General features: G+C 22.9%; 1 protein-coding gene across 3 annotated transcripts; it reads right to left on the reverse strand.

The window, feature by feature from the left end:
* Positions 1-4457: 4457 nt before the first annotated feature.
* LOC129610937 (uncharacterized) lies at positions 4458-14730 on the reverse strand. 3 transcript variants are annotated; one of them, XM_055523768.1, is made up of 5 exons: positions 14180-14730; positions 5189-5866; positions 5057-5134; positions 4764-4998; positions 4458-4699 (listed from the first exon to the last, which is right to left on the reverse strand). In XM_055523768.1, exons 1-5 carry the CDS (start codon positions 14361-14363, stop codon positions 4546-4548), a joined length of 1329 nt encoding a protein of 442 aa, XP_055379743.1. In that variant the 5' UTR covers positions 14364-14730; the 3' UTR covers positions 4458-4545. The 3 variants fall into 3 exon arrangements, with proteins under 3 accessions (XP_055379743.1, XP_055379744.1, XP_055379745.1); XM_055523769.1 differs by lacking the exon at positions 14180-14730 and adding an exon at positions 5933-6082; XM_055523770.1 differs by lacking the exon at positions 14180-14730 and adding an exon at positions 5960-6059.
* Between the last annotated feature and the right edge of the window lie 12 nt (positions 14731-14742).

Below are 14742 nucleotides of genomic sequence, written 5' to 3' on the forward strand. Positions count from 1 at the left end.
CTTTTTCTGAAATTATAAATTAGAACAGATCAATAGAATGAATCATTATAGCTCTATATCAAATTATAGCTTTATAATGCATATAACGTAATTGATTTTTAATATCTAATTATTTACCTATAACGAAAAAATTGATCAGAAAAATTAATTTCATCAATTTATTTCATTAATTCAATTATTTTTTTATAATTTTATATATTATAGTCTATAGATCTATTGTATTTTAAACAATAAATCTAAAAACTTTTGTATTTATTTCAACATCAAAAATGAAACTCAATGTCCCTTCTTCATTGATTAACCCTTTTTTCAAAATTTTTATTTAAAATTAGAAAATAGAAAAATATTTTCGGTAATGAACAACAATGTAAAAATAGAAATTATATTTATCTATTCAAATACCCACTGTATTTTTCTAAATTCTATGATTAATGAGTTACTTGTACTACTCCTTATAAAATAATACTTCATAATTATAAAGAATATAATAGAAAAATTCCTTGAGAAAAAATTACAACAGTAATAAAAATGACCATAACAAAAATTGATCCTTTTCTTGTAAGTTATTCGTACATAGTATACACATAAACATATATACATAGTTATTCATATACTTGTAATAAGAACGTATCATTTGCAATTGCATAAGAAAAAAGGATAATGAATCAACAAAAAAAATAAAAAATAAAATAAAAAAGAGTTGTGTAATGTTTTTTTTTTATAAAATCAAAATAAAACTTCCTTCGAGGTTTTTCCTAATGATTTAAAGAATTTAATTCAGAAGGGTATAGATTCAACTTTCAAAGGTTAAAATATTGTTTTTTGTTTTTGCATTTTTTCGTAATATTTAAAAAAAAAATAATGTATTGAGTTTATGCAGTTTCCATAAAACAATTCTGTTCAAATATAAAAATTTAAGAAAAAATTATAAAACGATAGAGATGGATTGAGTTGTTTTTGTCAACTAAAAGGTATTAGTATGAAATATTCTGCAACATGTAATTAAACTCGCCATCTTGCAGCAGAATAAATATATATACGATATATATAACTTTAAATTTAATTCATATTTTAACGAAATATAAGCTTGTTTATCCTTTTTCTTGCAATAAAAAGTCGCAAAGTGTGATAATCAGTTCTTTTTATCAGAACTGAAGTTGACAGCTTTTGTCTGGAAAAATTTTTAATTCTTTGGGACTTGCAGGCTTCAAGAAAAACATCTGACAAAGGGCTGACCAATAGAAATTTGTGGCAATGATCCTCCGTCATAAAAAAGATCAAAAGAAAAATCTAATGAATAAACTTTGATTGTAAAAATTCTCTTCATTAAATTTCTTGGCTTTTAAAATTTTTAAATAAATATACATGAAGTTTAATTAAATATATCTAATGAAAATTTTGGTTAATGCAATTCCTTTTATTAAATTCCTTTACTGTGTACATACATATTACAATAACAAAATTTAGTATCGAGTTTCAAAATTCAACTTTTATGACAATTTTTCATGAATTTAATAAAAATTTAAAATTGAGTAATATTTTAAAATCAAAGGAGATATTCTCTAGTTAAAATAGGTTTCATAAGCCAATATTTCTAATTCTCCCCAAAACTATATCCTTATAAAATCTACACACTTATGAAACTTAGATTATAATTGTCAACATTAAAAACTTAATCTGAAATCCATACAACATACTTCAAAATATATTTAAAATAAATAGATGAAAATAGGGTTGTTTATTTAGTACCCATTGATTCTAGGTACCTTATATACCCTTCATATATGTATGTACGTATATACCCACAAAAATTCTAAAAGTCCTTGAAGGAATCCTTTTCTACTTTCTGCTATTTTATTTTTTATATTTGCATAATTATTTAAAGAGGAACTTTATTTTTCATTGTTTTTTTATACTCTTTTCACTTTTTTTTGTTTTTTCTCTTTTATTGTCGTCTACACACAATGTCCTTTAAAAACAAAAAACTAACAATAAAATAAAATTTTATTTTTTTATCTATCTTTAAAATGGACATTACTATTGACCATTGTCCATTTAGTTTTCTTCTTCTTATTATAAAAATATTTTTTTCTAAGAAAGGTGAAATATACGTTTTTTAATCCTTACGTTATCCTTTATATTCAGCTGTTCTTATATAAGTAGATATACCCTTAGGAACATCTGATTAACAGTAAAATAAATAAGTGAAAAATTGTAACTTGTAAAAAAAAAGGAAAAAAGAAAAAGTAATGGACATTAAGATTTTTTCTTTGTAAGGATATCATTTTTATGTTATTTTTTTTCTTTTTTTTTTGCTGAATGAATTCTTTAGACAGTAAAAATGTTACTTAACTTGTTTTGCAAGTTATCAATCTCAATTTTTTTTTTGAACATTAAAATATCGTATTTGTCATAAAAATGAATAATAATGGTAAAAGCGTTTTATAATTGTATATTTTATATATTGGTATATATGCAACATTATCTTTTCATTTTTTTCATAATATATAGAAAATATTGCAAATGGGTAACAATTCAACAGTTTAATCAAAGAAAAAATATGGTATTTTGAAGCTCGTGAGAAAAGGATTTTTAAAATAAACAAAAATCTATAAGAATAATATTTACATGCATATATGTACTGATATATGTAAGAATATATTCATGTTTAAGTTTCAACAATTAAATGGTCATTCGGTTATTTAACGTTTTGGTGATGGTCATCATAGAGAGTCTTTAGAAAATTTTAAGACACCACTTTTTATTTTAGTTTAAGAGTATGTATATGCATGACTATATAGATATTCATTTCTTTTAATGGAATTTAGTTTTTATCGAATAAGAAATCAAAAAATAAAAAATTAATAAAACCGGAATTTAATATTATTTTCCTCCTTTTTATACAACTAAAGAATAAATTATCATAGATAAAAATAAAAACAGTCATGCGAATCAGTTTTCAATTGAATAAAAACAATGATAACAAAACGAAAAAAAAAGAAAAATTTATAATATACTAAATTGGAAGAAATAGAATATTTTTTACTTAATATTTAATATATATAAAATCAAAAGAAAATAATATACAAGCAAGGAATTCAAAAAAAATTATAATTATAAAAGAATATAAATTAAATGAATAATCCAGCTGGTCAGTTTTATTTTTTAATTTATTGTTAGAAAAACTAGCCGTTACACAGATTTTATTTTATCCCATATCCTGGCAAAAATTACAAAAAAAAAGGAAAAACACAAAAAACGTAAAATGATCCAGCTGACGACGGTTAATTCATTAGCAACTAACAAAATTAAGAGAAAAACAAGAATTTATACATTACTAGTTTTTAAAAATTTCGTTAATTTTCATATCATTATGAAATTTCATACTTTGAACAATAGAATATAATATGTATTGTGTTACACATATTTAAACGTAAATATAATCAGGTTTCTCTTAAAGCTACTGGGACATATAAATTATAATTTAATTTTTTCTTCTTGCGATTCGAGCATCATTATTGTAAAATATTAACGACTTTTCTCTGAAATTCGTACATGTTATGTACAAAGATGAAAATTTTTTTTTTGTTTTATTCTAGCATTTTCTAGATTTTTTCAACATATTATTTGGAAAAACAATTTAAGGACTTCGTATGCTTTATAATTAAAAACAACAAGAAACATAAGATTACTCTAAAAAAGGAATAGATTTCTTTATATGTATTATCCTTAATAAATACGAATAAAAGTTAGATTTTGATCAATTTTGTTGTGTATATGAATTTGAAACTTTCTTAATTAATTCTATATTTCTCCATTATGTTCATATTTAGTAAATAGAGAACAATATATGAAATTGTAAAATTTGTTAATAATTTTAGAATTATTGACTAAATTAATATTAGTTGAAAAAAATTAATGTCTAGAGTTTGTAATAAAATAACAGAACTAAACAGAAAGAATTTCGATAACAAAGGACAAGTTCAAGTTGTACTTTTGAAATTAGATAAAGCTAATCAATTTTAATTTTACATATTTAAAAAATTAGTAATTTTATTATAACTTTGAAATACTGCATTATTTCCAAATTTAAAAAAATATATCCTTAAAGTTACTTATGTATATTAATATAAATAATATAACCAAAAATAATATTAAAAATATTAAAAATTTTGAAGAATAACTAAAAATATTTTTCCTAAATTCTTGTCTAACTGTTAGTTGAATCATTCAAACAAATTTCATAGATATAGTTTAGTAAATATACAAGTCCGCATAATTTTAAAACTCCACATGAAAATGGAAAAAGTCATTCTGAGATCTTCAGAGAAAAAGTGCTTCTGAGTTGTATAAAACTACTTTATAAATAAAATTCTTGTTGTTACTAATGCTTCTAAATGCAAAGATAAGTATAATTTTTTTTTCCTATTCTTATTTTTCAATAGTAAATCTTAGCATACTTTTAAATTGAAAGTGTTTATTTTAACCAAATATTTAACATAAAAACAAATTAATAAAATTCTTAACAAATAGTAACGAAAAATTTCATCTACCCATAGCAACAACTTCGTCAGCCATTGCGATTTCATCTGTTGGCGCTTTAGCTCCCTTTTTCTTTCCTGAATACCACATAAATAATATCCCTGCCAGTAAATTTGCTGAAAATACGAACCAAGCTAAGTAAACTCCATACCCATACCTAAAAATACAACAGAAAAGTTCAATATTTTTACTTTTTTTTGTGATATATTTTATTGATTTACGTTAGTTCAGCTCCTTCGGGGTATGTATATAAGAGATGTTCTTTAGTATAATCAACAGATGCAAATAAAACTTGTAAAACCACCACACTAGTTGCAGCTGAAATAAAGTGGATTCCTCCAGCAAGTCTTTTAAACATATATCTTGGATTCATAAATGTGTAAAATGAAAAGACTGATCCCATTGCCATAATTGCAACAGTAATACAAGCAAATGATGACTGCGTTCTAATGTAATCTAAACAGTTAAATAAAATACTGTAGAGTTAGTTGTATAAAAATGTTGAAAAAATTACCGAGAACTTCTTCATCAAATGCTAAATCCCTTTCCAAAGATTCTCCAGTAGGAAACATATCAATATACCAACATTTATCTGTAAATTAATAATTTGTGAAACATGAAAAAGATTAAAAACAAAAAATATTACCATTTTTAATATAATCGTAATAGCCTTGTATTCCTTTTCCTTTTTTAGGTGGCAGTGGTGGTACTAATTGTAGTACTACACCATCATTATTTAAAACAGTAGGAGCAATACCTAAATCACGACAATAATGACTTATCAGTTTAGGTGTTTGCTGGTATTCATCCCAATTTTTAAATAAAGCTGCTTGACATGCTTCCGGTATAACTAAATTATAGCTTACTTCACTTGAAATCACTTTAATTAGCGCATCGCCAAATACTTTTCTGTTATATAAATCTGTCACATTTGTTGGATCAATTATAATGGCTTTAGCTTTTTTAGGTTTTTTATTATAATTTTTATCTAATACCAAACTTTTAAAGGAATCTTTCATAAAACCAAAATTCTTCTGATCATTTAGTATCCAATATACGAACATCTTTTCTTTGGCTAATTCTGTAAAAGTATCCATTTGCATTGAAAAATTTTTATTGTTTATAATTTCTTTTGTTGTTTCTTTTTCAGCTAGAATCCTTTTTGCTTCATTTTGATTATTGACCGTCTTATATGCAATAGATGATACATTTATCACCACATTTTCAAATTCGATTGCTACCGGTGTTGAAGTTGATCGGCACATACGCCATAAACCTTGATGTGAATGAAGGAAGAATCTTCGTGTTTCAGGAATAAAAATACCTAAAAGCAACAAAAAGAAATTATCATAAAAAACTATTTTTGATTTGCACTTTTAATAACATATACTTATTATGTAAATATTAATAAACACACATCAATTCCCTCATATTTTTTTTGAATTGACTGCAAAATTTATTTTCAACCTCACAAAAATTTATCCTTTTAATTAAAGTATATAAAGATTAACATTTTTTCATATTGCATAAAATTAATAATAGTAATTTTATATTTTACATTACAATGTTTGTAAATATTAATTTTCTAAAGATCGTATCAGAAAGTTTAAACCAAAACAATATTAAATGTCAAAATTTGATTTTTACATTTCCTACGAAATATAATTTTGACATTTCCTACTAATCATACATTTCTGTTTGCAGGGATGAATTTTTTTATATTCAACAAGGGATGAACTATCGCTGAATTAAATCTACAAGACATTTTTCGTTAAATTTGAAAAATGATTTGAGTACATAATTGCTTTCTTTTAATGTGAATACATAAGAAAAATATGTGAGCTATACGAGTATGTGGGAAAATCGAAATTATCGTTCCCATCTTGTCAGATTTTTTTAAGTTTTTTAAAATCACTTTAAATTTCTTGTTTTGTAAATGTATTATTATGAGTTCCAATAGATAGAAACTAACCGAATACTGATTTTGGTATTGTTTGTAAGTAAGGTTGATTTTATTAAGGACACACAAGTTAAGCTTCATTTTAAAAGCAATCTTGTGCTGAGAGCTAACAATTAAATGGAAAATTGTTTACTTGATTTTTTATAACCAATAAAATAATTAATTTTTTTTTATTGAAAAAATTTTTTGATTTAATTTTTTTTTATATTTAACTCTACTACGGTTGGTTGGTTGACCAACCAACCAACTCTACTACAGATAGTATTTGATAATTACATAAACTGTATAACAATAAAAATGTGCTTAAAAACTGTATAACAATAAAAATGTGCTTAAATTAAATATAAAAGCTTATATTCTTATTAGAATTCTTGCCAGTTTTTTTTTATTTTGCCAGATTATTCAAATTTTTTTGTCGAAATTTTCCAGATTTTCTGTAAAATCAATATGGTAACGATATAGATATGAACATACGTAACGTAATATATATGTATGTTAAATAAGAGACTTAAATATGTGTGTGCTTAAAAAAACTTCAAAAAACCGCGTACAAAAATTTATTTTTAAAAGAATTTAAATTAAATTATGCTTTCGAAATTGCGTATAAGTATATAACCAGTTAAATAAAATGCAAATAACAGAAGAACAAAAAGCACTTTATTGGTTTTAATGAAATTCAATTTACATGTCTAAATCATTTTCGCTAATTACAATTAAAATTTAAAGTAAAGGGGCAAAATATATTTACATAATGTTTGTGCAAAGGGTAAGTTCATATTAAATTATTAATTTTAATTGTTTCTCAAAAAACCTAATATATATTTAAGCTACATACATATGTACATATGCGATCCGGAAAGGAACTCTATGAAAGAGAAAGAAAGACTATGGAGCACCTGTTTTATCGCAGTCAGGAGCTTGCCAGGAAGAGAAAAATAAGTTTTTATAACACTTTCAATTCGGTTCCGGTTGTTCTGGTTTAAGGCAAGATACTTATGTACATATGTACATACATATACATAATATGTACTTTTAACATTTAGTATGAATAGAGCATTCTATTCAACAGACAAGCTAAAATAAGAGCTTCAAGGTAAGCCTATTTTGCGTACCTACATACATACATACATATGTATTTTATACTTAATAATTTACAATTTCTTTCCCCAAACCTTCTTAAGCGTTATATAATACTTTTTTTCAATCGAAATTGGAACTTAATTCAAACTTCTAATCAAGTATTAGCAAATTGATTAACAAAAGAGGATCATACCACACAAATTTACTATGCAATTTTGTTTGTTAGCTTAAAAATATTGCATAAATAAAAGAATACAACTTAAAATATGTACATACATATGTATAGCTTAAAGTTTAGAAAATTTTTAAAAATTATAATTTCGTATAAATACATATATCCATATGTAGGTACATATATACATATAAACATTCACACTATTCATTCACAGTATTATGTAAAATGAAAATTTATATTAAAGTTTAATGTCTTTAAATTTTTAAATTTAAATAGATTATTAATGATTCTATTTTTGCTCAACGGTCATTAAAAGTTATAAACTATAAGTTATACTTATAAACATATAATTTTGAAGAAATACGAGTACTAAGCTAAATGTTATCTATACATAATTTTTCTTTATTACCCAATAAAATGTCCAATTCTTTTGACTTATTCTAAAGTAATAAATCATAAGGCTTTTGAAAATCAAATAGCATAATATAATTTAATAAAAAGCAAAAAGTTCTCTTAATAATTTATTAGAACACAATTTCAGAAAGATTATAATATTTTATATCAAATAAAAATACTAATTAAGAGTGGATAAAAAGTTATTATAAGACAAACAAACTAAACTGAATTTGATTAAAAATTTTTAAAATCTTAGTAGTGGTAATACAATTTTGTTATTATTATTAATTGCTCTATGAATCTCTTTTTTAAATTCCTATTATGAGTGTAGTCATGCAAAAATTTTAAAAAGTAAAAGCATCATTAGACTTCAATACGTCTTAAGGTGAGTAAAATAATCTAGAGTCGGAAGGTCCCTTGTGCCTATCTAAATTTATTGAAATGATTAAAACTAAATTGTTTTTCAAAACATAGAACCCATAGGATTAATACAATACAATTAATCAAGTCTACAGAGAATCAAATCTTTACTAATTAATGGTAATCCTCAGACTACATAGATGATATATTTGGAATGTATTTTTGTCTATATTTAGACCTTTTGAAAAATTTCTCATCCAAGTTAAATATGTAATCTTTTGATAAGCAAACGAAAATTATTATCAAACTTGCCTATCATATTTTACCAAAATATTAATACCAAAATAAAACTATTACGAATCATTTTAAATTAAAATCCAAAAAATTTAAAATAAAAGTACTACATACTTCGTAATCTTTAATAAAGCTTTTAGTATAATATTGAATTTTTCAATGACAATGTGAGGACGAAATTGTTATGAGGGCAAAATTTAAAAAATACCTATAAGTATATGCACAATAAATTTCTATCTTTAGTAGTTATACAATTTACTATACCATATACATACTATGATGGTATTAAGAATTTTAACAGCTTGTACGCACCTGGTTTAGTTAAGAAATTTTAGATTTTCCTCTCTTATGCTCGTAAGAAATCTTAAAAATACACACCAGAACTTTTTCAAAAAATCGTTTCTAATCATATTCACTTAAATATAAATATAACCTTTAAAAACTTTGTGGGCATATAGAAAGAAATCAATGAATAGTTTTACAATTCATTTGTAAAAATTAACCAGGGCAGTTAAATTTAAAAGTATTTAAAAAAGTCGTACTTTAAATTTGATTTTTTTTTAATTTATCTTTTTTAAGGTAAGAAAACCTTTAATACTATTTATGGATGTCACTAATGATTAATAAATAAAGTCTTATGGCGCTTATGATGTTCACATTTATTACTTTCAAAATAATTTTTAATGATCTTTAGTAATATTTTTGAAATTGAGGAAAAATTAAATACAAAAAAAAAGAAAAGAAGTAACCAAGGTCTTTTTTGATAAATCTAAAACAATTTTTCATTGTGATTTTTTTTTTTTGCTTTATTATTTCAAAATTTTTTAAGAACAAAAAAAGAAAGAATGAAACTTCTATTATTAAAATATTTTTGCAACGTACAGTTTACAGTCAAAACTTTTTAAGTGCAACTAATATAGTGAATCATTAAAATATTTGAGTTTATATTTAATTAGGAAAAGTTGCAGCTGAATGGGTTTTTAAGAAATTTAAATGAGGCTCTAAACAGATCAATATGAATGAAAGAAAATTGATGATATGAAAATTGAAATAATGAAATTAAGATGAAAATTATAATAATGAAATTGGAAAAATTAACATTATACGTGGGTTTTTAAAATTTATGAGATACGTACATGCCATTTATTTTTACATAACAATTGCAATATTTTAAATTACAAGCTAAAAAATTAAATATGCACAATGTGTACGTATGGTTGTGCATATATACATGCAGCAATCCTCCTATAACATCTATTTTCAGAATTTCTACTTTAAATTACATTTGCATTTAGAGGGATTCTACTAATAAGGTAGGAAGGACTGTTTGAAAATTTATTTAAAAAAAATCTAAATTGGAAAAAGTTTACATATACATATTTAGAAAGAGAAGGGTATGAAGAAGCTATGTGTATAAATGAAGGTATGAAAGGATAAAAGAAGCTACGTAAAGTAAACTATTATAATAAAAGGGAATGTCATAGCAGAGTTACCCTTATTCGGAAATTTACAAAAAATATTAATTGTAATGCAACATTGATTCAGCCCATTGCAATATACAGTACCTACTTTTACTTGTACCATAAAGTTCAGGTGATTTTAAAAATTTTTATTATTTTATTAATTTATTTTAAATTTTTGTGACATTTTTTCTACTCACGCCTAATTAAATTGATTCAACTGTATATGTTCAAAATATACAAAAAAGAAATATTTGCTGCCAAAAAATCAAACAAAACCATCACATTTCTAACTCGTGTGCTCTTTAGAGATGTCACAATTGTTTAAATTTCCTTTCAACAAAATGAAATATTGTCATATTCTATAGGTGAAATTTTCATTAAAAAATGAGCTACAGAAAAAATTGCTTTTAAATTTTTTTATCGCTTTTTTTCTATTTTGCTAATACTAAATTAATTTATTTGATTTCTACCAAACTGTTTCAATTCATATTTAAGCCTACAAAATATGTATCATACTCGTATGTATATAAATATAATTCATATCTCTATAAGTATTATGATTTGTTCATTAGGAAATTTCTATTCTTAAAATTTCTAAGATAATTAATGATTAAATCCAAAACAATATTTTGAAATTTATCAATATTATCTTAACCTTTTGCATATTGTATATATGATTGTAGCTGTAGTATATATGATTAAAAATAATAAGTAATATATTATAATAAAAGTTTGTCAACTTTTAATTTTAGAATAGCTCGCGTATTCAGATAAAAGAAAAAAGAAATTTTTTTTAGATGTGATTTATATGTTACTTTATAGTAATATCGTAGGTGTTTTATAATAATTGTACACAATACACATTACTCAGAAAATTTTTATTATATTATTTTAAAAAAAATAGTAGATATTTTAAAAAATAAAAGAGAAAAAAAATAATAAATTCTATGAAAATGATTTTTACTTTTAGTCAAAATATTTGAAAGAAGTATTGGAATAAAAAATGAAAATGCAAAAAAGAAATTAATTTCAACCAAATATTAATCATTAAGAATGAGATGATAGTGTAGCTAAAAAAAAAGGTGAGATAATTGGAGCATATTGAAAATTTAATAAGTATGTACGTATGTACGTTGAAATATGTATATATAATTTTGAATTTTATAGACAATTAAACACACGTATGCATTTTTCCTCCCACGACTCAAAAAAAAAATAATAATTTTTATTATATTTTTTTTTAGTTTAATCGTTATTTTTATTTATAATCCTCTAAAAATAACAAAAGAATATTTTGATATAAGAAACAAGAACTGCATATATATAGTTGCGACAGAATCAAAAAATATTTTTAAATCTACTTGAAACTGATTAAAAGATCGATACCATTTTATCAGATAAAAGTCCATAGTTATTCCAATTAATCGCATTTTGTAACTAAATGAATACATTATAACTAATTAATAAATATTTTACCTATACGCATTAACATCTAAAATAAGTAGCGTTTAATGTCAAATATTTGCCAGATATTAAGAAGGTGTTTTGATTCACATTGGCAAATCGGTTTGTCACTGTCCTACGTATTACAAATATAATATGAAATCTAACGAGAGAGTTCTATAATAATGTAAATCTTTGCACCGCTTGGTTGCTATCAATAGAAACTTTTGAATATCCATTAGAGTTATGAATACATAAATACATAAATTAATCAATTTATAATAAAAAGTACCAGTATCTTTTATGAATTACAAAATAACAAAATAGTAACTGTAATAAATTTAACAATCCAATTAAATAAAAATTCTTTTTGAATATCTTTTCATTAATCTAAAATCTCACGTAATTATTAAACTGTCAGTGTCAATGAATTATATTTAATTCATTGAAATTTCCATCGCAACTGATGTGTTCTCAAATTGTTTTAAAAATCTTCTCTGGGTTTTTGAATTATGTTTGCTAAGTATATGGAACTATTTCTTGAAACGAATTTCATTTCAAGAAATAAAAATCACTTAAAGTAAAATATTAGAAAGTGAAGTGGTATGCATTTTTGAATATTGCATTTATAAATATATTTGGAAAAAAATCTTATTTTGAAATATATGATACGATATGATTTAATTGAACTATTTAGATGTTTTTAAATTTTTACAGTTTGCCATTTTGTATTGCATATCATTATTATTGATTTCAAATATTTGAGGAGAATTCTTGAGTACATTTCTATATATGTACTATATAATCTAGTAAAAAGATTCATGTTCTGAATAATTTTCTTTAATTATTTTTTACTAACTATAAGAAAAATTATAAATTCATATAAGTATACGAGTATAATGCTATAAAAACTTATACTAAGTAAATTGTAATGTTTAAAAATTATTTAAGTTGAAATACACTTCAAACGCAGATTTCAATTACGTTTACAAAAATATTGTGAAAGAAATTGGGTGTCAGCAATTGTAATTTTAATATTTAAATTCAGGCCGTTAAAACAATAAATTTATAAATTTTTTGGGAATATCAGAGCTCGGAAGTCAATTTTACGTGTCTTTTTTTATCATATCTCTAAGGAACTAATTGCCGACGTTTTTTTAAAGTTAAAATATGAGTTCAGTTTATTACCGGCAGGAACTGAAGAGCTTTTAAAGTAATTTGGACGGCATAAAACGAACCTTAATTAAGTGACAAATTTATATATTTTTTAATATGTTAACTAAAAGCTTATTAGCGTCATTCAACTACAAAGGAAATGTCGAAAAGACATCTTCTTAAACTTGTTGAAAACTTTCACTAAACCAGACGATCACCTTGCGATCAGTAATATGCTGACCACATCAACATTTTTTTATATTTGAAATTAATAAAATATTTTTTTAACACTTGAAATCATCCATCCAACACGCAATTCAACATATTTTATAAAAAACGATTTTATTTTTGTTTATCAATATTTGGATGTTATTTCGATTCAAATAAAAGCACCATAAGTTTAAAGTATGTACATTTAACGAAAATTAATTATATTTCATCAAAAATTCAAAATTAAAAAATACATACAAACCTACAAATATATGTACATATATACATATGTACACAAAATAATTAACAAATTTTTAGAATTTTTTAAACATGAATACATGATACACGCATAGTTTTTTAAAATTGTGTTTTTTATTTTTCTTCAATTAACATTAATGAAGTTCATAGTCAATCAAAATTTAGATTTTTATTTTTTAACATACGCTACCATTAAAAGTGCTTGTTTTTTTTAATTAGAAAAATTTTTATAGAGTATACCACATAAGTCACCATATGTGTTGAATATTTGATAATATGAAATTTAAAGTGGTAGATTACGAAAATTGAAATAAATTCTTTTTTTAATTTACTTACTATAAAGTATTAAAATGAGTGACTTGAATTTTTAGAATCTTTAAAAAATGAAAAATATACTAATTCTCTTTTCTATTTATTTACAATACTTCACAAATACATATGTATATATGTATTTACACGAGTAATGGTTGTAAGCACTTATTTTACATTCAATTGTATTAATAATCGACATTTGATATATTGAAAAAAGTACAAATTCTAATTGCGTTTAAATTTTATTTATCAACTTTTAAAAAATTAATTTAATTAATTTTGATAATATAACGCCCTATTTATGTGCATGATAATTGAAAGTTCATAAAATTTTTATTTAGAAACAGGGGTTAAAAAATTGTAGACTGAAAATAAAGAATAGTACTTGAAATTATTGAAATGTCAAAAATAAATTCGCTTTTAGCTTCAATTGATATATTTTAAGATTAATATTATAATCAGTTGCAATCAGTTAAAAAAAAATCCAGATAGTCTAACTTATGTTTATTTCAATAAATTTTCACATTTTACCTTTTTTCCCAGATATTATAATCCAATGATCTGTTGCAATAGCAACAATCCATACAATTAGCGCTATACACACAAAAAATGTTGTACCCAATAGTATTCGCCTTTCAAACATCCATTGATCTAATAATGGTTTTCGTTTGGCTTCAAGAGATGCCGTTGATGGTTCTCTTCTTTTTAAACCCATTTTGATAATTTTATTTTTTAAATTGTTTTATTTAAAGTTTTTAATTTTATTATAAGAATTAATTATAAAAATTAATATTTATTTTTAAAACACTTTAATACGAATATAATGAGTAAATATTATTTTAATATTGTATGTTTATAATTAATAAATTAATTAATTATTTTAAAATTATTATGAAGTGCGTTTAAATGTATATTTTGTTATTATATTTAATTACCTACTTTTGATAATTAAATTTAACTATATTTCTTTTATTCATTTAATTTTAATATTTATTGTGTACAATGTAAAAAAATTTTTTTCCGTTTTACTTTATTCTCATATTTTTTTTTTTAATTTTGCTTTCTTTTTTTTTTAGGAACTTTTTATTGCTAAA

Source organism: Condylostylus longicornis, unplaced genomic scaffold (genome assembly GCF_029603195.1).
Source record: "Condylostylus longicornis isolate FDR11 unplaced genomic scaffold, ASM2960319v2 ptg000048l, whole genome shotgun sequence".
In the NCBI taxonomy this organism is placed as follows: Eukaryota; Metazoa; Arthropoda; class Insecta; order Diptera; family Dolichopodidae; genus Condylostylus; species Condylostylus longicornis.